The 25,875-nt window shown below is 38.7% G+C and overlaps 3 protein-coding genes across 8 annotated transcripts in view; 1 reads left to right on the plus strand and 2 right to left on the minus strand.

The window, feature by feature from the left end:
- Positions 1-25,875, plus strand: part of LOC111867165 (early nodulin-like protein 2) — a 187,421-nt gene that overhangs the window by 35,280 nt on the left and 126,266 nt on the right. The window lies entirely within an intron of this gene.
- LOC111867164 (isochorismatase domain-containing protein 1) lies at positions 3,055-9,174 on the minus strand. The gene is made up of 4 exons (XM_023856759.2): positions 8,724-9,174; positions 7,620-7,829; positions 7,430-7,546; positions 3,055-3,483 (listed from the first exon to the last, which is right to left on the minus strand). Exons 1-4 carry the CDS (start codon positions 8,853-8,855, stop codon positions 3,328-3,330), a joined length of 615 nt encoding a protein of 204 aa, XP_023712527.1. The 5' UTR covers positions 8,856-9,174; the 3' UTR covers positions 3,055-3,327.
- LOC111867163 overlaps positions 16,748-25,875 on the minus strand; it is a 103,596-nt gene continuing 94,468 nt past the window's right edge. For all 6 annotated transcript variants that reach the window (XM_023856752.2, XM_023856753.2, XM_023856754.2 and 3 more), the window contains 3 exons: positions 24,980-25,132; positions 24,036-24,224; positions 16,748-21,525 (listed from right to left, as the gene is read on the minus strand). In XM_023856752.2, coding sequence (XP_023712520.1) covers positions 18,597-21,525; positions 24,036-24,224; positions 24,980-25,132 — 3,271 coding nt within the window. In that variant the 3' untranslated portion in view covers positions 16,748-18,596. The remainder of the gene's footprint in view (positions 21,526-24,035; positions 24,225-24,979; positions 25,133-25,875) is intronic.

Raw genomic sequence — 25,875 nt, forward strand, 5'->3', positions numbered from 1 at the left:
ATGGAACCTAAGTACTGTATGCCCTATCCATAAGAAAGGCGATGTCATGGTATGCTCTAACTATAGAGAAATTAGTCTGTTGTGCATAGCATATAAAATATTTTCCAGCATTCTATTTAACAAACTCTCTCCCTTTGTGGAAGGCATAATTGGGGATTACCAATGTGGGTTTCGTCAAGGAAGATCAACTAACGATCAGATTTTCACTATTCGCCAGGTCCTTGAAAAGTGTAATGAATTCCAAACTGAAACACATCTTTTCATTGACTTCCGATCAGCCTATGACTCCACAGAGAGAGGTAGTCTTTTTCTGGCAATGGAAGAGATGCACATTCCACGGAAGTTAATCACCTTAGTTAGAGCTGCTATGAGAAAGACCCAATGCCAAATTAAGATTCAGAATATGTTGTCCAGCCCTATAATAACTAGAAATGGAGTTCAACAAGGGGATTCCCTCGCCTGCCTTTTGTTCAATATAGCATTAGAGAAGGTAGTTAGAGATGCAGGCATCAACACAAGGGGAATTATATTCTACAAGTCAGTTCAAATTTTGGCATTTGCAGATGATATTGATATAATTGGTAGAACACAAAAATCTATGAAAGAAGCTTTTCTTAATTTGGAAAGAGCAGCAAAAGAGATGAATCTACAAATTAACCAAAATAAAACAAAATACATGCTGGTAACCAAGAAAGACTGTGCTAATGGACCTGCATATATTTAAATTGGCTCATATAAATTTGAGGTTGTATGTAATTTCACTTACCTTGGATCAAAAGTTAACTGTAAAAATGATATAAATGATGAAATAAAAAAACGTGTACTCGCGGAAAATAAATGTCTCCATGGCCTTAGGAAACACCTGAAATCCCAATTAATACCCAGGAAAACCAAAACTATGATGTATAAAGTACTTATAAGATCAGTGCTATCTTAAGCCTCTGAGACCTGGCCACTGTCAAGATCGTATGAAAGACTGTTAGGTGTAATTTTAATCGTTTCTTGCATCCTGTTGTGTGTTTAATTAAGAGCAGAGTGAATTTACCAACTACACAACACGTTTCTTATTATCACTAAATGTTTCGACCTCAAGAGGTCATCCTCAGGTGTATGAACACGGCCGTATAATTACACGCAGTCACATTCTCTTTTCACTCATTCGACCCTGTATCTTATCCAGATTTACGCTCACTAATATATCGAGTTCTTTTATAAAACACAGGTTAAAATTATTATTATAATTTAATTGTTAAAAGTTAAAAGTTCGTGAATCGAAGTTCAATTCATGTCACTGGTTACACTTTCACTTGTTGTTTACAGTCTCATTTTACTTATGCTCACAACTGTTGAACTTTAATTCATGAACTTTTAACCAGTAATAATAATAATTAAACTAGTTAAAAAAGAACTAGACACAGTTGTGAGCATAAGTAAAATGAGACTGTAAACAACAAGTGAAAGTGTAACCAGTGACATGAATTGAACTTCGATTCACGAACTTTTAACTTTTAACAATTAAATTATAATAATAATTTTAACCTGTGTTTTATAAAAAGAACTCGATATATTAGTGAGCGTAAATCTGGATAAGATACAGGGTCGAATGAGTGAAAAGAGAATGTGACCGCGTGTAATTATACAGCCGTGTTCATACACCTGAGGATGACCTCTTTAGGTCAAAACATGTAGTGATAATTAAAAACGTCTTGTGTAGTCAGTAAATTCACTCTACTATTGACTGTTAAGTATATTTGAGAGGAGAATCCTGAGATATATCTTTGGACCAGTGGAAGACAATGGAATATGGAGGAAGAGGTATAACCATGAGCTATACAAACTATTTAATGAACCAGACATTATTGGATTTATAAAGGTGAAAAGGCTTGAATGGGCTGGACACATAATACATGCCAGTGAGAATAGAACCATCAAGAAAATGCTTAATACTAAACCAGAAAGAAACAGGAGAATGGGAAGACCAAGGTTAAGATGGGAAGAATGTGTGTGGCAGGACATAATTTTGGGTGTAAAGAACTGGGGGAATGTAGCATCAAATAGAGAAGAATGGTGAGCAATCCTGAGGAAGGCCGGGGCTCACAAAGGGCTGTCATGCCAGTGATGATGATGATGATGATGATGATGATGATGATGATGATGAACATTGTTTATGACTTTTGATTTTTCTCTCAGAACTTTAACGTTTGTGTTTTGTAATTGAACAATAGGTGTGTTCAGGTTAAGTGCTTATATACAATTGAAATTACTTTGAATCCTATAATATCGAGGAGAGGTGTTAACAGGAAGAAATTTAGATTCAAATTGTGTTATGTTGGTATGATTGGTTGGGAGTAAATAGTGCTGCGCTCTATAAATCGGCATACTGTAGTGTAATAAACAGTCACGTAGCAGCCATGTAGCGTCCTAGTTTGTTTACCTGATACCTCTTCATACAGGACAAAGAAACAAAGTTTTACAACATAATAAATTAACAGATTCGCAACATGGCGAAGACATTTTTCTCTTCTCCATGGCATCTAGACTAGCCCTGGCGCCACCCAGCCTCCTACACAGCGAGTACTACGGACTCTTTCCCTGGGGGTACAGCAGCAAGGGTATAAAGATAACTACTAACCTCCATCTAGTATCAAGGTCAAGAATGGTGGAGCTTTCTTCCACTCTCTCATATATCATTATGGCATGCTACCAGCCTTTAAATGCTAGGATAATATTATAAAGTCCTATATCTGTCATATAAGTACAATATTCTCCTGATGTACTTTTTTAGAACTGATCTAAAAGACCACACATAAAGTGATGCAGTCAACAGACACACACAGGAACAAAGGCCATGTATGAAACATACAGCCTGCAATAAGAACATGTTAAATGCTAAAAGCTTCCTTCTGGGATGCAATGCTTTTACCGGTTCTCACGGTCTCTTCGCCTGTGGATTTCTTATATTTTTCCTTCTACCCTGAAGATGGAGGCGATACGTTCCTCCGAAACATCGGTTAACACCACATATACACGGTGCCAAATCCCAGAAGACTGCTTTCTTCATAGTCACCGCCATGAAAACCTCACATCTTACATCCTACAACAACCTCAAATCCAACATGTTAAATGAAGTTGTCAAATGGTGTCAACAGCTGAACTTACAGCAGAACACATGGATATAAGTACCACAAAGTAAACACTATACTTTAATGTACTATATCAGATACTGTTGCCACTGTAATGTGAAAGAAACTTAAGAATGTAAAATTGACCCACTAGGACACAGCCTTAACTTTGTTTATGATATTATAAAAATTTAAAATATGGTAATTATATTTTAGATGTATATGCAGCAAGTCCAGTATAAGGTGAAACTGTTTTGATGAGGGGACGAATATCAGCAAAGTTTGGATGTTCCTTGTCTCCTAGAAGTTGGAAGATGACTGCTTCACTTGTTGTGACGAAACAGCCAATCTGTCGCAGTCTCTGTAAAAAAAATAAAAAGAACATCTGTGTACTGTCTCCAGTACCATTATACTTCAAGGAACTAGTAACTGTATTTTTAAAAAATCATGCGAGACTTATACTGAAGTACAGTTAGTTGAGCAAGTTGAATACCTTCATGGAACACAGCCCTTCTCAAAAAGCTAATGGCTGCTCAGCTAGTCAAGAAATTCCTCAGCTTCAACAAACCCCTTAAGGTTTTGTTACCATGCCAAATCTGTGGTTCTCACAGCGGAAACTATGAACAGTACTATCTTTTGGGACGTGATGCTGTGTAATTCAAAATGTCAGCAAACACCTACCAGACTACATAACATTACATCCCAGAGCATCATACTCTTCAATCATCACCATGTTTACAAGTGTCTGCCACTCAAACCAGAAAATAATCTCACAAATTTGCTACTTTAAGTTCCATTTTAATATTATCCTCCTAACAATGCCTGATCTCCCAAGTGATCTCTTTCCTTCATGTCTTTCAAATAATATTTAGTTATGTCCAATATCCAATATGTCCAATGATTTGCCCAAAATTGTAGACGGTAATGCTATACCTATTTTGTTTGCTGATGAGAGAAGCATATTAGTCAAAGATTCTGACTTAGGGGACTTTCGAAATAAGATGTCCAACACCTTCACTTGCGTAAATAAATGGTTCAAAACAAATTTACCTTCAATAATTGTTAACAAAACTCATTGTATTCATTTTAAAACTAAAAAAAAAAACCACAGTTGATGTAAATATCATTTATAACAATCAACCAATAACAACTGTGTCTAATATTAAGACCCTTGGCATAAATATAAATGATTCATTGAACTGGAGAGGTCATATTGAATGTATTATCCCAAAACTGAGTTCGGCATGTTATATTATGAGGAGTATTAAGTCATATATATCTTTCAATGTTCTGAAAATTATTTATCATTCATATTTTAATTTGATCATAAGCTATGGCTTAATGTTCTGGGGAAATTCGCACCACAGTTTTAAAATATTTAGAATGCAAAAAACAATAATAAGAATTATGATGGGCTGTAGGAGCAGGGCTTCGTGCAGGAACTTGTTTAGAAAGTTGGAAATTTTGCCTCTTGCATCACAATATATTTTTTCACTCATGTTGTTTGTATTTACAAGCAGTCTTCATGCCTCATGACAACGCTCCAGCGCTAGACGTCATGTCATTCCTCAAGGAACCCATACAACAGTCCTCCCATCCAAAATTTTTTACATACAAAGAGATGCTCCAAGCAATCAAAAGACTCAAACCCAACAAGGCGCCCGGACATGACCACATCACGGCACAGCTCCTTCAACAACTGCCCAGGAAAGGCGTAATGAAGCTCCTACACATCTACAATGCCATACTCAGACTGGACTACTGGCCTCACCCACTAAAAACTGCATACATCATGATACTTAAACCAGGAAAACCACCAATGGATGTCACCTCTTATCGACCCATCAGCCCTCTACCAACGACTGCAAAAGTACTAGAAAAAATGCTCTTACCCAGAATTGCTCAGGAATCGAACCTCCAATCATGGCTCCCAGATCACCACTCGACTATACAACAAGCTCATCGAATCACTGATACTATCACTAACGCGTTTCCCGTGTCGTAGCTTTACGGCACGTAAAAGAACCTCATGCCTCAAGGAGGCCTCTGAGCCAAATTATTAAGGACATTTCCCGCCCAAAAATAGTCTCTAATGCTTCACGTAGATAGGGGAAGCATCTAGATACCGCTGAGCCAGTAGAGGCCGAACTCGCTGGCTGAGTCGGGACTGATGGCATGCACCAATATCAGTAGGGTATAGAGACTGGTAGAATATCACAGGGGGATGTACAATAGACCACTGGTCGTGGTACATGGGGAAACCCACCCTCCAATAATAATAATAATAATAATAATAATAATAATAATAATAATAATAATAATAACAACAACAACAACAATAATAATAATAATAATCTGTGTGACGATGTTTACGCGAATGGGCATACAGANGTAGCCCAGGCGTTTGATAAGTATGGCATCCTGGTCTCCTCTATAAAACAAAACAACTTCTTCCTCAGACTTATTACAATCTCCTCAAATCCTACATCAGCAACCACTCCTTTGTTGTCTAAATGCATGAGGAAACATCTACCCCCCTCCCGATCCAAGCTGGAGTNTGGTACATGGGGAAACCCACCCTCCAATAATAATAATAATAATAATAATAATAATAATAATAATAATAATAANCAAGCTGGAGTCCCCAAAGGTAGCATACTTGGACCTCTCCTCTACAATTTATACACCTACGATCTGCCCACAACACCAACAATGACAATTGGCACATTCGCCGATGATACAGCCATCTTTGCAGCCCATGAAGTTCCACTCCAAGCCTCGTCCAACCTATAAGAACACCTACATCTCATAGAGAAGTGGACAGACAAATGGTAAATCAAAATCACCTGTCAAATCCACACACGACCTTCACACTCCACAAAGGTACTTGCCCCCTGGTCCACTTCAACCGGGAAAACTTCAAACAAGCAAAGCAGGTCACATATCTCAGGATCACCCTAGATAGCGAACTTACCTGGCGTCCACATATTCTCAAGAAATGCAAGCAAATGGACCTCAAAGCTGCAGAGCTCAACTGGCTGCTTGGCAGAAAATCCAACCTATCCCTTTCAAACAAACTACTCATCTATAAAACAGTTATCTAACCCATATGGACATATGGCATCCAACTATGGGGAACCGCATTCAAATCTACAGTCGACATCATCCAATGCTCACAATCAAAAATCCTAAGAACCATAACTGCTGCACCCTAGTACGTCTCAAACCACATTCTACATACTGACCTCAAAATGCAGCACATCACGGAAGTTATCCGCCAACACAGCTCTGCCTACGTCAACAAACTTAGAGAACACGACAACCCACTTATTTGTCCCCTATTACCCTATTAAACTACTAAAGACCCCATATGGGGTCGCAAAAATTAAGTCAGTGGTACGAATGACCCCATATGGAGTCGCACAGTCCGTGCGTGCGAACGTTATATAAAATCCAATTTTAACGTAGAAAATGATGTTCTACTTACATAATTTTTGGCCACCATCTGCATGGAGGGTCTGTCTTCCCACCTGCGTCATCTGCCGGAATGTTGCCTTCGTGTGGAATTCTCAAAAAAATCCGGAAATGCAGAGTCCGATTTCGCACTTCACGCACTTTGTCCGTTCGATCTTTCGTTTCCCACGCGAAAAGCACACACGACACCTCAATTGCGAAGTAGAGGAAGTCGGCCAGTGATGTGGTTTGGCCTTCTATAATCGAGATATCTCCCATAAAACGGCAGGGGTTCGACCCCTGGCCGTTGATGGCGAGGTGGACCCCTTCCAGCATGTTCCGCACAAGAGCGAGACGAAATTCTCTGTGTGACAACAGGATGTAACTGTTCAGATCAAGGAGATGGAAAAATAGCTTATTTGTCCATTTCCAGGTTCGACAACAGATGCTATAACTGTTTGCCACAGTTTGCCCACAGCTCCACCTGAATAGTTATTCACACTCCTTGTGCCACGCTGGTGTGGTGGTCCCCAGGTTGCCGACGAAGATGATGGGTCTCCTTCGAAATAACTTTCTGATTCGCTACCTTCAACATCACTCTCAGAATTGTCGGTACAGCAATCTGTACCGAGTCGTTGATGAGCTGAAATATGCTAGAATATTCCACACGACACGACGATCAAACTTTGAAATCCTCCGACTGAAAACATCCAGGAACAAAGCTCTATTATCGCTCTGTTGATACAGCACTGTATTCTATCATCAACTCTGAATAGATTCATTTTTGCCAATTCTTCCATGTGTAGGCAAAAACCACAATGTCCCACATCAAGACCAGCGCATAATAATCTCACCTCAAATGCCAACAGGCGGTCTTCCTGTGAACGTGAAGTGCAAGCATCAGCAACTACGTGCACCTGAAGGCCTCGATAACATAACTCCGCTGCTGTCTGCTCAACACACACATGCGCCTGGAACAAAACATATTCATAATGCCTCTAATGACTTGGAGACACTGTAAGGTTATATACTCCATGCACACACCTCTATGCCGAAGAGCACGACACACTCAAGCTTCCCATCACATAGCGTCCCAAGTTCTGTTGCCACTTCAGGCACTATCATACTGAACTTCGTTTTGGGGTAAACTCCACGTGCATGAGATATATCCAGTTCTGCCACTGTTTTACCCAGGCCTTTTGGATTCTGTTCTGTCACTACAAGAGGAACATTTAAAATTCTGGATGCCTGAACCTGTAAAACAAAAACAAGTAATTAAAAAAGGTCACATATATGTTGAACTGCACATGTATACAATAGAGATTAAAGTCTCCTAATATGTGATATGATACAGTCTGTAAGGCAGATACCAACATTCTGAATGAACGTGCTGTCTCCACCATCAGATTTGAGCAGTAAGAGTGCAAGTAATGGATGTCCTGATATGGGGAAGGGGAAATAGGAACTAGACTACAAGCTAGCCAACAGAAGGCTTTTAACCTTAAAAGATAAAAAATAGGGTGCAAATTCTTTATAATTCTTGCCTTTTTTCATCTCCCAAAGACCGTTTCCCATTAGCTTGATTGCAGCCCTGGCTCCTGCCCTACTTCCCTATATCTGGACCTCCTCTTCGCATGCTAACCCCTCCTTCTTTTACACCTCTCCATGTCATGCCATGTGTTATGGCACATTTTTTCTCTAAATATGGGTTAAAATCAGTAACTGCCAATAGTAATGACATATTAAATACGAGATAAATAAGAGACAATAAAAAGCGTTTCTTGGATGACAAACATTTATTCGTTCATGCAGAGCTGTAGGCATTCAAACAATACACACAACTAATAGCATCTTTTTACCCTCATATCTTAGGCAGAGAATTCTGCTTTTTTCGTCATGCAGCTTCCTCTGTAAGCACGGCATATAATGATGTTCTCTTCCTAGGTTGTTACACCGTGACTGTAGGCGATGTTGCCGGCATTTCGGAAGTATATTCGTATATTGCTTCCACCTTGGACGCACATCCGAAACGTCGACAACATCGCCCTCAATCTCACGGTATAACTATCCAACCACCGTGAGAGCCAAGAATCAGTAACTGTAAGAACTACAACGCCTTAACTTCAGCTTCTGTTCATATTATCATACCAACTTCTTTGCTGCTTCAAGTATTTGTTCAAAATGTGATAAGGCAGGACGGAATTTCTCCTGGATGTCACACAAAAAGAACGCTGTTCTCTTTTCCGCCAACTGGCCGTATTTTATTAGTGAACGTGACATCTTCCCGATTTGATGAATGGATTCTAAGGCAACAGATTTGTATATACTCAGACTCCCTTTATTTATGGATGTCAATGTCAATTCACGCCCGAACTTAAATAACCTCACTTTTATGCTTCCACTTCGTGAACTTCATCCGTATGCAACATCACAACACGCAAACTCGCAACGTTCGCAAACAACCACCGATTTCTTCCATCATCTGTTATCGGGAGTGTATATTATCTGCGTTATCTATATTTGAAATGTTTGAGGATGAAGCTGCAAAACAACGTAGAGCGATTTCGATGCTAGGGGACAGCACAAATGCTACAGGTGCTAGAGATCTAGAGATCGATGCTGTCATCTAGCGTCATCTAGGTCCCTACACATAAACTACCAGATTCAACCATACGACCGCATACGACGCATACGACAGACCATCAAAACACCTGAAATCGCATTTCATGTCGATCTTCTCCTCGCATCGTTTTAGTATAATTTGTAAAAACCTTAATTTAAAATATTATGTAAATTTCGTATTATGCCGGAGCCGACGCAATTTTAAATATAAAAAATTCCTCATTAGCCTCCTTTCCTTATTTTTAAAAAATAAAAATAGGCCAATTAAATCACATTCCACCGGTTGTATCACATTATAGGGATGCTCACGCTCCGCTCACGCAACGGTTAAAATCCAAACAATGTAAATGTTATAGGATTGATCATACCGATCATACTGAGGTGCACGTCACGCTCGCGCGCACTCACAGTGAGCGCCGCAATTATTGCCGAGAATATTTTGAGCGTTCGACTCTGAGTGTACCGCGAGCTGAGCGTCTAGTGAGTCTAGTGTGACGAGTGTGACCAAGACTACGCGCGAGTCCTGAGCTCAAAGGTTCTGCTTCTCATTTTTCTTTCATTTCACCAGTCAAAGCATGGAGGAAGAATTGATTGAACTTATTCGTGCCAAGCCTGAGCTTTACGATTTAACACACAAATTGTACTTAAGAAGAAAGTGTTGGAAGAGATCGGAACAGCGTTAAAAGATCTGGTAACTTTCAATAATCACTTTATTAGCATCAAACAAATACAGTTAGAAATACACTTGTTTAAATCATATTGTGTTGCCAAGGGACGAAACCTTGTTCTGAATTAAAGAATCTTGTGAATATCTCTCTTATTTCAAAAGCTACTGTTGAACAATTTCCACCTTGTCTCGATAAGTCCGTCAAATTACCTGCCATTATCTGATCATCATTCAAAGGCGTTGCAGCCGTTCCTGCGCGAATGAAATTGTGCAAAATGCACGTGGCTAAAACCACCTTTTCAGCATATTTAGGCGCTAATTTCAGTCTTCTGTTGTAAATTCTAAACTTTTGTGTCAGAATTCCAAAGGCATTTTCAACAACCCTACGGGTGCGAGACAACCTGTAGTTGAAAATGCGTCTCTCGATACGGTTTTCGACTTGTAGACCAGGGAAGGGCCTCATCAAGTATTTTTTTAATGGAAAGGCCGGATCACCAACAATTACGTATGGAGCCAGTTGTTGTGTTCCCGGCAGCAGTGCATCTTCTGGAATGTCTAGAGTTCCCATTTCTAAACGCCTTCCAAGCTTTGAAGTGGAAAATATTCCACCATCACTACTCCGTCCATAAGACCCAATGTCTACTGCTATAAATTTGTAATTAGCATCAACAAGTGCCAATAAAACTATTGAAAATGTTTTCTTGTAATTGAAGTAGAGGGAACCAGAATTTTGAGGAGCCTCTATCACAACATGTTTCCCATCTAAAGATCCTAAACAACTGGGAAACTGCCACTGATCCCAAAATTCTCTTTCAATTCTCTCCCACTCATTTTTTGTTGGAGTAGGCATTACTTCATGCAACATATTTTTTACAATAGCTTTGCAAACTCTGTGAACTGCATTCTGAACCGTACAATACCCTAGTCGAAAACTGAATGCTATGGTTCGAAATGAGTCCCCAGTGGCTAGGAACCTGAACAAAACAACAGCCCATTGTAGAATATATATATATTATATTTATTTACATTACAGGACAATATTTTAATACATTAATATTATTTAGTTATTGAAATATAAATATTAGAGAATTAATATTTTTATATTTATAACTTCACAAATTATATAGGTACTGATAATCAATATTGTAAATTTATTATATTCATAAATTTGGTAAAATTTAAATTCAACAACTACTTTACAATTAATTGTTTTTAGTTTATAAATAAGCCTATATTTAATATTTTAACAATATAAAAAGCAACGTTTACGATGTGTCAAGGACCATTTTGGTCAACTGCCAATTAGTTGGCATTCACACGTGTGTATGGGTGAGTGTGTTTTGTGTCTAACTTTTGGTTATATACTCGTATGTCACTTTTGTAATTATCTTCCCTTTCACAGGCGGAGAATGTAAGCACAGGTGGATGAGTTTAAGAAGTCAACACCGAAAAGTTGTTCAGAAATACAACACCGTAAGTGGCCAAGCAGCTGCTAATATTCGTAAATGGAAATTTGAGGATAGCATGTCTTTTTTGATTTCATACATGAGAGACAAAGAAAGAATTTCATCATTGGACATAGAAGAGCAAAAAGGAGGGGATGAACTCGAAGAAAATGAACAAGATGATACAGAATATGAAGTATCAGTGGAACAGATATCTCCACCTCCAGATTCCCACAGAAAACGTGAACTGTCCAAGTCGGTTTCGATTTCCACACCTAAAAAGAAATGCAACCATTCAAGCAGACCTCAGGAAACAGCATCTGCTACTGTGATGAAATATTTACTCGAAAACAGACAGCAAACTACAGATAAAGATAAAGAAAAGGACTCCTTGGAACTGTTTTTTGAATCTATGGTCAAAACGGTTAAAACTTTTTCTCCTGTCGACCAACACCTAATAAGGAATCAAATTTACAACCTCGTATCTCAGATGGAAGCCAAATATTTAATGCCCCATCCTCCTTCCCCTCAAAGTCATTTTCATAGCACCAACTTAGGAGGTCCATCAGCTGGTTCAGAATTCACATATGTCGGAAATCCGAAAATGTCACAGAGCTCCCAACCACCATCACCCATTTCTCCGGCATCCTCTACTGACTCCAATTCTGCTTGCTCTAATTTTTTTTCTAATTTATCTCCAGAATCATATTGAGTAAAATGCTATGAACTATTTTGAATTGTTTCATATTTGGTCCGTTACACTATCAATCACAAATTGTCAATGAATAATCCGTCGAGTGTAACAATGTTTTTAGGTCACTTATTTATTTCACTCGCCTTACATGTTTCGGTTTAAAATAAACCATCATCAGAGGCACGTTTACAAACACATGACACCACTGGCGTTGTATAATGTACACTGTATGTAAGCTGCGTGAACACTGCTACAGATGTCAGAGTGTAAAAGCACAACACTTTCTAGTAGCGTTGAATGCATGTACAGTTCTTGCATTCCATCTGAAGAATGCCCTCAAATTGAGCCGTCAATGTTAAAATATTTAAAAGTTTAAAACATTTGAAATAAAATGTTCGGTTCCTTCTTGTTGATTCGTCCCGGTGATGGGAATCGTCAACTTGAGGTTGTTGCTTTGCACCGGGACGAATCAACAAGAAGGAACCGAACAGTTTATTTCAAATGTTTTAAACTTTTAAATATTTTAACATTGACGGCTCAATTTGAGGGCATTCTTCGGATGGAATGCAAGAATTGTACATGCATTCAACGCTACTAGAAAGTGTTGTGCTTTTACACTCTGACATCTGTAGCAGTGTTCACGCAGCTTACATACAGTGTACATTATACAACGCCAGTGGTGTCATGTGTTTGTAAACGTGCCTCTGATGATGGTTTATTTTAAACCGAAACATGTAAGGCGAGTGAAATAAATAAGTGACCTAAAAACATTGTTACACTCGACGGATTATTCATTGACAATTTATGCTATGAACTCTTCTAGTGCGTAGATATTGTATGTGTTTCTTTTTTATTATTAAACACATTTTAAAAAGAAGAAACTATAATTTTTCCTTACCTTAAACAAACTGCTAATTTCTCTCTTGGTGAAATAGCTGCGCGAAATGTGGTGTCCTGTTTCTTCAAATCACTCCCAATTTTCGAAAACAGTATTTCAAACTGTTCCCTGGACATCCTGAAGTACTGAAAGAATTTAGTTTCGTCATCGAGTAACTGCGGAAATAGTGTATGAAATTCCCCCTCCGTTGCTCTACAAAGCAAAGAAGGGTGCACGCATTTTCTTCTTCCTGTAGGTTTCGCTTCATCATCATCTAACAATACCGCAATCAATAGAAGTTCTTCGTCAGAAAAATTCATTTCGTTCACTTCCATCTAAACTCCTGAGCGTCGTGGTGTGACTACCTTGGAGCGTGACATGAGCGTGAGCGTGGCTTGAGCAATAATGTGATACAAGCTTTAGGGAACCAAAAGGAAGGGGAACGTCCACTGCTGAGAGTCGCTACCAGGCAACGACTAGTGAAGACTGTAACAGACTGGGAAGACCTAATGTGTCCTATAGCGTCCTATAATGATTTGTGTTGTGTGTAGAACAGTGACAGCATAATCCTTACTTGCAGTTACGAGGTGTAAGAGTTCAAACAAATCAGATTACCAATCCAAACCCCATCTAGAGTCACCAAAATCACGTGACATGCTGAAACTGATGAAGGAAATTAATGTTTATTTTTGCTATCTGATGACACATTTCTGGTACAGTCAGCCCAATTGAAGCTGCAGCACCAAGGAATTAGCTTATCACATATTGTTACATCTGTATCTACAGTGAAACCAAAACCCAAATAACTGTCTAACAGAACAAGTTTAGTTATCACAATATTAAATTTATTTCAAATATCCTATTAGTTTATTCAGTCAAATTGCTTCTCAGGATCTTAAGATCTTAAATTTCCACAGCAATGATAGCTCATATTGGTCTTATGGTTATGCCATTGGTCAGAACTGACTTCAAAGAAAAATTCTATCCCCATCTTCAGACAAGTGTTCTTCAACCATCCACCTAAACTATATAGTATCATAACCCAGTAACTTTCTAACCTGTAGATGGAAGCCATACATTCCTCTGAAACCTTGCTCCCCTTCTACCGTACTACATGGTGCCATAAACTAGAAGGCAATATATGTACATGCTTTTGCAAAGTTTCGTTCTTGTTTCTCTTTCATCTCACACTCTCAGCTGCATACCCAATATTAGAACTTTTTTTTTTTTTTGCATATTTAACAAAACTTACAATTGCTCAGACTATATAGCATTGAATAGGATGATTAGTAAATAATGAATTTCAAACGTGAAAGCACAGGTGGCCCAATTTTAGAGACATCTGAGGGAAGTGACTGAGGAAAACCACAAAATATTTCCATTAGAATAGATGGTCTCTCTGCTGAAATTTGAACCTAGAAACTCCCTGATATATTACAAGAGTGCTACCCGCTTGATGTTTAGTAGAAAGATTACTGCAAGGGAATATGTAAAGATTTGGGAATAAGGAGTAGTGGTCTGTTTTAAGAAATTAACCCAGCATTTCCATGGAGATATAACGAGAATCAAAAGAAACGTGGTTCTCACAGCAGTGACTTATCTTCTGCGATGTGACTACATGACGTTACATCCCTGAAAATAGTACTCTTCATAAAAATCTCAGGAGTGATGTCTTGGCTCAGAGTTTTAATCGAGGATGTCCCAAATGCAACCCGGATTCATTCCTGCATATCCCACTTAGTTGTAACAAAAAAGAGATTTTATTCACACTGACAGTGTTAAAAATAAAATTAAATGTGAGCTAAAATGTTATCTTCCATTTACCAAAGTAAGCCTGTATGTTGCACACAGCTTTCAGATGAGTATGTTCTATGTCACAGTTTTATTCAGCTGTAATAAATATGAAATATTCTGCATCAGTTCTTTGAAAATGTCTAAATATTTAAGTAATCTGAAATCGAATGCCATTTTGGTGTAAAACAATTTATTTTGGGCTATATTCTCATGAACATTTTATGGTACAGTAAAACCTGCCTTAAATGGACCCTTTATTAAACGGAAATATTTTCAGGTCCCTTGACTTTAGGGCTGAAAAAGATGTTAAATAACCTGGATTAAACGGAAACTGTCTAACACGGACAACGGAAACCAAAATAAGCTTTATACAGAAAATTTCCAGTCTTCCGGAATGCATCGTTTAGAATAATTGTAGGCATCCTATACATTCTACAGAATTTTGTTTCCCCTAACTCTTTAAAATAAGCTTCTAATGGTACTGCACTACCTGCACTGAGATTCAGCAGAATTGTTTTCCCCTTCTGGAAATTGTATTCAGTAAGGGCTCTAGGCCTACAGTTTTACTTTAGTCTAGCAGTTGTCATCATGGCTACAAAGACAAGAGTTGTGCTTGATCTTAACACAAGATTAAATGTGATTCACGCGAGTGAATGAGATAAATTGTCTGTTAAGCAGATCATGAAGATGTTTAACGTCGGTAAAACTCAAGTGTACAGTGTGAGATTCTAAAGAAGAAAACGGAGATTTTGAAGCGGTGGGAAACTTGTGCTAATGGAAAAATAAAAAGAGAACTCAAGAAAACTGCAAACGAAGATGTTAATGAAATAGTGTGGGAGTGGTTTGTCAGTGTGAGGGCGAAAAATCACCAGTTGTCGGGTCCTATGGTACAGGAATATGCTAAAATGTCGCTGAAAAACTGGGGAAGACTGAATTCAAAGCATCTAACGGTTGGTTGGAGAGTTTTCGCAAAAGACATCGGGTAGTTTTTAATGAACTTTCTGGTGAATCAAGTGATGTAAATAGTGAGACCATTGAGGAATGGGAAGCAAAATTGCCATCCATAATCAAGGGATATGAACCTGAAAACATAGAGAACAGTGATGAGACTGGACTGTTCTTCCGAGTGCTTCCGAATAAATCGCTATGTCTGAAAGGTGAAAAATGTTTGGGAGGAAAACTGTGCAAAGAAAGATTTACTGTGTGGTTTTATGTCAGGTGAAATGGAGAAAACCTTAGTGATTGGCAAGGCAGCAAAGCCACGATGCTTCCGAATCATGGACATACAGAAACATCCCGTTGACTGGAGATCCAACAAAAAGGCATGGATGACGTCACAGATAATGGAGGAATGGTTAACGGCCTTCAATGGTAGAATGAAAATGCAAAACCGGCATGTTTTGTTGTTCTTGGATAACGCAACATGCCACCCGCATATCGAACTTTCCAGTGTGCGACTTGCTTGGTTCCCTCCAAACACCACTAGTGTTTCTCAACCAATGGATCAGGGCATCATTCAGAATGTTAAGCTCCACTATCATCAATTATTAATGCAATCTTTGCAATTTTTTCCTGTGTGAATAAATTAACGAGCATGTTGTTTTGTTTTGTCTCAAATACGTTTATGTCCTGGTTTAGTTATTATAGTATACCTTGATTAAACAGAAACCTGGCTTCAGCGGAAATTTTTTCTGGTCCCTTGAGATTCCGTTTAAGACAGGTTTTACTGTAATAACAACAGAATAATATATTTATTCCTATATTATGTGACACTTCAGACAGTGGAAACCATTCATAAGAGAAGATGCAGTTAGATGTTAAATTTATTAAATGCTAAAAATTCGGAATTTGTGCCAGTGGGAAAATAAAAATCACATAAAGTTGCCACTTTTTTTTTTAATTCGCTTAGTGGGGGCTGGAGTCCAGCTGGGTCCACTCGACACGGCAACCACTAATTGGCATATTGTACCTTCCCCAGGTGATTATGATGATGGAGAATTTTGTGGAATGAAGATTGGCAGGGGAAACCAAAGTACTCGGAGAAAACCTGCCCCAGTGCCACTTTGTCCACCACAAATCCCACTTGATCAGACCCGGGCCATGACTTTGGGAAGCCAGCAACTAACCGCTTGAGCTATGGCATGGCCTTGCCACTTCAGTTAGTTAGCAGCTGCTTTTATGCAAAAATACAGTGATGTCTGAATGGAGCTTTCTGTATTTCTATAAGCTCAATAGTCAGAAAAATAAATATCAGAGTGACTCTTTCAAAGTATACTACCCACTTCAAAATTATTGTCTTTAGTATACATATTTTGGAAAGTTATATTCTTAAAAAATACATATGTTTCATATTTCCAGCATTTCTTCAGGGTTCCTTTGCTTGAATATCTGTAACACACTGAGTGCAGTATTCTTAATCTCATAATCTCTCACATTCAACCCAGGATTTTATTGAGGAGTAGGGGTCAGTGAACATGCCAGGTCTGGGTGCTCGGATTTAACTTTTATGGTCATTTAAAATAGAAAACAGAGTACTAATTAGCGTCTGCCAATATGTACAACCGTACCCAAGATACTGTTGCCTCAATCTAACTGGATTTTCAACATATTTAATAGTGGTGACCAATAGTAAAACTGCTCAAACAATTTCATTCTTAGTTTATTCAGTCTTGGCCTCCATCAGAATATTTGAACTACCACCTTACATTCCACTCTATCTTCAAACTTATACAAATCATTCTAACGTAAAAGTCAAAAAGTTTTCATACAAAAGTTGTAGGCAGCAGTAAAGCAATCCATTCCTTATATCAATATAAAAATAACCTAGTTTGGTGAAGGAAGCAAATTGGACTTCGGTAACAAACAATATTTCTGGATGTGATGGCTTTTATAGCTATTCAGACTGAGCTTTTGATTCAGAAGAGATGGGAAAAAGGATGTGGCTTACCCTACTCAGCAGTAACGATCTTAAGTAAGCTTTAAATCAGTACAGATCGATTTAAAATATTGTCAAGCACATCATTAGTTTTAATTCCAGACGTTTGACAACTTTTCTCAGTGGTATTATACCCATACAGTTTTAAAACTTCACAGTTGGAAGAAAATACCTGGCTCTGCCCTTTCATTAACTGGATAATTTTAGTGCCAATTAAAGAGGTTATGCCATATCTCAAGTGGTCAGATGCTGGCCCCTGGATGCAGAGGCCTGGGTCCAATCCCATTGTGGTCCATGTGATGGCCTCTTTTTCAAGCACTTGAATTCTCTTGACAATCGTCTTTCCATCAATGCTCCATACATCTATTACCATCAGGAGCCAGAAGGCTAGGCCCAATGCAGGCTGCAGTGCCTATGGACTTGGTCTCATCCCACCCACAAAATTAAAAAAAAAAAATTAATTAAATATCCAGTATTACTCTTTGAACATGTTATGTATAACCTCTTGCTCTGGTAAATATTTTGCCTATTCTTTCTTATCATCAGATATTACCCTTGAACAAGTTACAGTATTTGTACAGACTCTGACAGACAGAAACATATATTCAGTTTTGAAACAGTGAGTTGGTGTGGGAAGGACAGAGGAAATAAAAATAAAAACAGGTTTCTTTTAATTTCATATCAGTTCAGTTAAAGTCCCTGCTTTGCACCACAAGGAAACTAAGTATTATATACCATTTTTACAATATCACTTTACATACACAATATGGGAACAAGTTGGTGGGCATCCTATTATGTGTAACTGAATGCTTATTCTAATAAAAAGATGCACATCTAACAATCTTATCACAAACATAAGAGGGTTTAAAAGGGATAATGACTGGATCAATCCATTTATACAATATATTTTAATAATAAAACTGATAAACTGACCAATCTTTCCAAGGATTGGACATATGAAAGCAATAAAGGTTGGTCACATGCTGCTCACACATTAACAGATCTCATGGTAGCCACTGTCACTTCCTCCTCGTGTTCATTTTCATCAGTCCTTGTTCCCAGTGCCCTGGAATGTTCCTTATTGGTCCCTCCTCGTCCTGAAGTCCTAGAACTACCACCTCGCCGCCTTGTTGCAAACTCAGAACCGCTATGGCAACCAGAATCCATTGTTGCATCACTGTAACAGTTAGATGATGACTGTGGCTGATGTGATTCTGACTCCTCCCCCTCAGTGCTTGTTGCAGTGTGATAAAGGCTTTCAACAATGCTGTTATTGTTTGAAGTGCTAATAACGTTCGCATTCCCACTGACAGCAGATGTTACATGCAGTGGGAGGTTCAGTCGTCGTCTTGCTGGAGAAGTGACATTTCCTCCAGTGCTCAGTGCTGCTGATGGAGCTATCATACCTCCTTGTCGAGTAGAGGAGAGGCTAGTTTTTCCTGGACTGTTTGTGGGTGTGTTCCCATTGAAGTCTTCCCGCTGTATTGGAGGAAAATTTTGTTGATGTATGTGACGCTGGTAAGCCTGGGGATTTTGTACAATATTTTGTGGTTGCTGCTGAGGTATTGTCTCGTACTGTGCATCTGGTGCAAGAAAATGCTGCTCTACACCATGAAGCTGAACAAAGTCTGTAGTTGATGCTTCATGGTAGTTAATATTATTTCTCTGCTGCATATGATGCAACCTACTTGCCTGTTGAATGGCAGAACCCTGATCATAAGGTATCTTTTGAGGGGATGGGTAACCATGAGAAGGTGATCCAAACACATCATTTCCTGATGAACTCATTGGGCTACATACTGCAGATGTAGATTCTGAAGAACTACCAACTTCTGATGAATTGTTATGATTGTCATAGTAACTTCCACAATTCTCAAGTTCTTCTGTTGGGAAACTACCAGGTGAAGAAGTAGAAACTGACATGGGTGACACAAAAGCTACATCATTATTCTCTGCTGTTGGTGTGGCACTGCTGTTGCTTGACATAGATAAACTTTGCTGTGAAAGATCTTTTGGAATATCAGATCTTCCATTATTTGACACACACAATTTTCTCATGCTTTCAGCATCTATAAATTCCCTATTACTAGTTACTACATTTTTACATCCTATACCTTCCTGCAAATCTTCTTCAACTATTGAAGAATCTTGCTCTGATAGACGATGGTGTGGTAAAGGAAATGGTAAACGGTTTCGGGTTGATGATTGTCTCTGATAGCTAAAACAATTACTAGTAAGCTCCTGTTCCTCACAACCTATCGTTAATGCACTACCTTCCGATTTCAGTCTACAGTGATTCTGATGGCCTTTATCTGTCATGATTACACCTTCCTGCAGAGGATGTCTTTGGAATTGATGACGGCTTCCTGAAGGATGTGTAAGTTCTGCCTGAAGGAGTCGTCTGTGATGATGATGCATCTGGTAAGATTCTGGTAATCTCTGCAAATGCCCACCAGATGCTGGAATGCCTAGCTCTTCTCCCTGATTTAACATCATCAGTCTGTGCTTTTGTGGGTCAAGAGCCTCATCATACAGCGATCCATCATTTCTTACTGAAACATTACAGCAAGAGGATACATCTGCAAAATAAACTTCAGATTCTGTTGGTTCATTTTTGCTACATGGAATCTGCCCCTGCTGTTCCTGAAGCTCGAGGGCTTCTTGTCCTTGAAAGGCTGCATTCGATACACCTTGAAGTTGTGACATGTACCTCATACTAGGGGACATGCTGCCAGCTGGAGCACCACTAACTGTCCCATCTTTTCCCCTCACTATTGCTGAACTTGACGGCAGTGAATGAGGATACTTCTCTGCTACCAACTGTATTTCTTCTGCTGACAACTCATCATCATGGCTACAACCATGATAATGGTCTGAAATTTGCTGCCCAAATAAAACTTGAACATTTGTCCTAGTAAAACCCCCACCACCATTTCCAGCACCACTATTTCCACCATTACCACTACCATTACCACTATTAGTATTTACATTATTTCCACTACTAAAATGACTTGGTGATGATTTCTGACTTCCAAGTTGATGTTCTGAAGAAAAAGGAATATTTGCTACAGATTTTACTGAAGATATATCAATGCGCTTCTTAGTCTTCCTTGCTGGTAATGTGTTACTAATTCTGTCTTTGCTAATAGAAGAATCTGTATTGTTTTCACTTGTTGTAACATCACCTGATGTTCCCATTTCAGCTTCACTTGTATTCACATAGTTCTCAACTATCACACTTTTATCACCATCACTGACATTGATAATACCATCGCCCGATGAAGATGATAATTCATCAAACCTTCTCTGATCCTGCAGTCTCCTCACACCCCCACGGTACCTTTGTAAGTTCTTCACTAGACCACCTTGTCCTGACATCACACTTTGATCCTCTGCAGCCACTGGAACACCCCTATTAGAGCCTTGCTGATTCATTTGACAATGATGGTGATGATGGTGTAAATGATGGTGATGTTGGTAATGTAACCGAGATGGACTTCCAGTTACAGCATTGCCCATTGGTCCTGGATGTCCCTGAAGTAAGTTCAGAATAGGTTCCCGTCTAGCAGGACTATTACATTGTGAATTGCTCCCAGAATGAGGGTTGGAATATGGAGGAGGTGGACCCCACATGTAGTATTGCTGGGCATAGCCCTGTGGCTGCTGAATGGCCTTCACACTTCCTTCAGTTACAAATGGCCCCAAAGATCTTGGTCCAGTAAAGCCACCTGGTGGCTGAGACATAACTGGGCCTGCATGAGAATCTCTGTTGTATGAGTTAGGATTGCTGTCCACAATAGCAGAAACAGGTGGGGAAGTACCTTCTACAGGTGCTGGATGGCTGCTGAATCCATATTGGCTGTCAGGACTGCTGGTTGCATGCCGATAATTCTGTACACCACTTCCTGGCACCTCTCTGTGAATTAAAAATTTACAAATATAGATTTTACCAAAATTAGGGAACTGTTTATATAAAATATTATAAATGTAAAGACAGTGTGGAAGAATGTGATAAATTGATATTTTGATGAAAATTGTAAAGCAGTCCAGGTATTTTGGGTCATTTTCCTCAATTCCAATTTACTTTTATATAGTAAAATATTATAAACATTCAATTTTTTGGCAAAGAAAAAAGAAAGGAAGGAGTATATGCAGCTGATACAACACTGTTAAATAACATACTGCAGTCAAAACTCAAAAGAACTTGGTGACAGAAGGCAAGAGCAGATATTTCATTCACACTGTTTTATTAATGAATGAAGGAAAAAGTAAAGTTATGTTATATATAAATGACCTGGTGGCCAGCATAGAACATGGGAAACCTACATTCTTTGCCAATGATACTACCATTTTATAGCAGGAAATAGCGCTAGCAAAATTCAAAGGAAAACGAATGAAACTTGAGAGGAATCGATTAACTGTTAATAAAGCGAAAACAATAGCAATAGCCTTTCATCATCCTCAAAAACTACAACTTGAATGCCCTCCAATAAAGATTTATGACACTGTTATCAACTACACAGATCACTCAAAATTCCTGGGAGTCTGGCTAGATAAGCATCTAAGATGGACTATGCATACGCAAAGGCTAGCGAACAACTTATGTAAAGTATGTTTTGCCATAAGGGTGGTTAGAAGAGTAACTGGACTAACGACTGTCCGCACATTATATTATGCTCATTTCCAATCTTTGTTATCATATGGACTGATATTCTGGGGCAACTCGGTAAATGCAAAATTGATCTTTAAATTACAGAAGAGAGCTATAAGAGCTATGACCCAGGTCCCAGAAACAACTAGTTGTAAACAAATTTTCAAATCATTACATATATTACCTCTTCCATCTTTGTACATACACAAAACTCTAATATACATAAAATCAAATTCGAACAATTTCACAACCAACTCAGGATTACACTCATACAACACAAGGAAAAAAGACGACTTGCACATCATCCCATGTAATACAAGTCTATGCAAGAACAACTTTAACAATGTAGGACTTCAACTGCTAAATCATCTGCCACGATATATTAAAGCAATACTGGTACTATATAAGTTCAAAAACGCTCTGAAAACTTACCTACTTGATCATTGTTTTTATAAAGTGGATGAGTTTCTCTTGTGTGAGACAAACACTAATCAATTATAATCACATAATTCATGAATAATTGGTTTTGGGAATCCCTACTGTGCAGTTTTCCTTTCTTTCTTCCAGCAACCAAGATAACACAGTCGGAGATGTACCTGAATGGGCTACTCTGAGAGATTGCAGATACCAAGAAGCTGCACCAGGAGGGGAGAACAGATGTAATGAGATGTTGCAGTGTAGAGTCTACAGTGAAACGTTATACCAGTGCTATCACCAAATTCACCAATATTATCTCTAAAGCCATGCCGTAGCTTAAGCAGTTAGTCACTGGCTTCCCACCGCTGCGGTCAACTCAAGTATAATTTGTGATGGACAAAGTGGCGCTGGAGCAGGATTTCTCCGAGTACTTCAGTTTCCCCTGCCAATCCTTATTCCATCAAATTCTCCACAAGCATAATCATTGGTACAGGTACAATAGGACATATGGAGGCCGATGTGCTGAGGGGACCTAATATGGATTCCACCTCACACTATGCGAACTCTAACTATTGTAATCTACTGTAATCTATTGTAAACAATTGTAAGTATTGTAACTTTACTCTCTTATTGTAATCCACCAATGTACAGCAACTGACTTGTCCTATATCATGTAACAATGATCTATAGAGATGAAATAAATAAATAAATAGATGAATGCAGTGAAATTAAGAAATGTTTTAGGAGCACTCTTTGCATGACAGGTAGCACTAATTACAGCACACCCAGGCCTCTTTATAAACAAGCATAAACATTTTTATATCCACTTTTAAAATACTGAATTCTTGTAAGATTAGACTTCCCAGTTTCTGTTTTAATTAATAATATTTTTACTCTCATTTCACTGTAACATAGCAAGCTAGTATTCAAGAACATGAAAGCACTCTTTACACATGTAGCATGACTACCTTTCAGTGTTCCTTATTCCTTTCATCAATAAAGTAGGCATCAAGTACTTATCAAGATTTTAATATGAAGGTTACTGTTTTCTTGGATTTTATGCCATAGTGTCCAGTGGATATTTACTGATATTTTGGACTGCACAGAATACTGAGGCAAAACTTTCCCTAAAACATTAGTAAGCATCTATCACACTACACAGCATCACATCCCAGAAGATAGCAGCCTTCCTAGTCACCATGAAAGCTTCAAATCTCACAAGTTTTTAGTGTGTTTAATCAGAGCTGGAAATTATTTACCATGGTCTCAATTGACTTGTCCATGGACTCCAGTTTTAATGTAACTTCATAGCTTCTTGGATAATTTTTGTCTTTTAAGGCAGTTCTGATATATTGTACCTATGAGAGTGGTCAGAATTTGGTCCAGTATTAGTGCTAGGTCCCCGTGACCATGGCAGTCTCCGCCAGCTCCATCCTGATGTTGAACGTTCCTGGCCTCGTAACCTCTGTGCCCCCATGTTCACAGCACCAGTATCCTCCCCAGGATTTGGAGAGTACAAGTTACCAACTCTGCCAGGCATCCAGTATCTGCTTATAAAGATTAAAGTATCAGTTCCCTGTTACTTTCTCATTGTTCTTCTTTCAAAACAGTGCCTCAAGTTAGTCCATGACATCTTTCTTACACATCTTTCTAATTCACTGTTTACTAATCATCCTATCATTTGACATTAAATAATCTAATCTGCTGAAAGCATTGTTGAATAAACAAAGAATAAATCAATAAGTACGAAGTACTACAAACGAAATAGTGAGATATTATAAAGAATAAAAAGATAGTTTTGTAATACTGAACTTTATTTATTACTGACCAAAAATTATTATGCTCAGTCAGTACTGCAGCAGATTATGGCTTAAATGGCTGAGGAATCAAGGTTCAATTACTGTACAGATATTATGTTTTTGTACTTTACTTGTTCCACATCTTATGGTGTCAACCTCTACAGGGATTTATGTAATGTAAATAAATTCAAATTCAAATTCAATGGAGGCAAGAGACAGGATCGAGACCAGCTCTGGAGCTCAACTAGCCTCCCATCTGATGGGTATTGAGGCCTCATTCCCTGGAGATAATGTGACTGGAACATGAAACTGACCATTCACCTCCATCCAGTGTAAAGTCCAAGAATATGTTGAACCCCCCTCCAGTTCCAGGTACATCTTCATGGTGTGGTATTTAATTAATTAAGCACAGGAACAACTTCATTTTGCTTCACTGGTTTTATTCATTATGTTTACTGTGCAGACAAGATTCAAGTGTTCCTTCTCACTCTTTTCCATTTTACCTGTCATCCATGACTTCCCAGGGAAAGAGCTGATGTGGAGGAGGATATCGGCAGTCATCACAACAAGTGCAGTGATGTGGATTTCGTTGCTGACGATACAGGTATCGGCATCTCATCTCCAGCTGTTCCCAATACATTTTCTTCTTCTCATGTCTGCCAAACAGAATTATAAAGCATATAAATATTTAGGTATTATTATTATTATTATTATTATTATTATTATTATTATTATTGTTTTGGAGGGGGTGGGTTTCCCCATGCACTGCAACCAGTCATTGATCTATTGTGCATCCCCCTTTAATTATTCTACTAGTCACCATGCCCTTCCAGTACTGGTGCTCGCTATCAGCCCAATTCTGCCAGCGATGTCGGCCCTCTCTGGCAGTGGTCCCCGATACTTCCCCATCTAGTGGAGGAATTGGAAACTACTTGGGCAGGAAACTTTTCCCTAATTTTGCTCAGAGGTCTCCTAGAGACATGAGGGTTTTTACGTGCCGTAAATCTATGACACAGGACACACAGCTTAAAGTCCCTCCCGGAGGACTTGTTCCCTGAATTTTTCCTCCCTTAAAAATTCCACGCTGGGTTTGAACCCAGGTACCTTGAGTCATGAGGTGGGAACGTTACCCCTAGACTATGGAGGCCACTTAATATTTAGGTGAATAATATTACTACCAATACTAACATGGGGGCACGCGGTAGCGTAGTTGGTTGAGGGGCTTGCTACAAGCCAGAAGGTCGCGGGTTCAAGTCTTTGTGAGGTCACTGGATCTTTTTCAATTGACCTAACCCTTCCAGTCGCACAATGGCCCTGGGGTCGACTCAGCCTCTAACAGAAATGAGTACCAGGAATTAATTAAATAATTTTCCTGGGGAGTAAAGTGCAACCGGCGCGT

Source organism: Cryptotermes secundus, unplaced genomic scaffold (assembly GCF_002891405.2).
Source record: "Cryptotermes secundus unplaced genomic scaffold, Csec_1.0 scaffold451, whole genome shotgun sequence".
NCBI lineage: Eukaryota > Metazoa > Arthropoda > Insecta > Blattodea > Kalotermitidae > Cryptotermes > Cryptotermes secundus.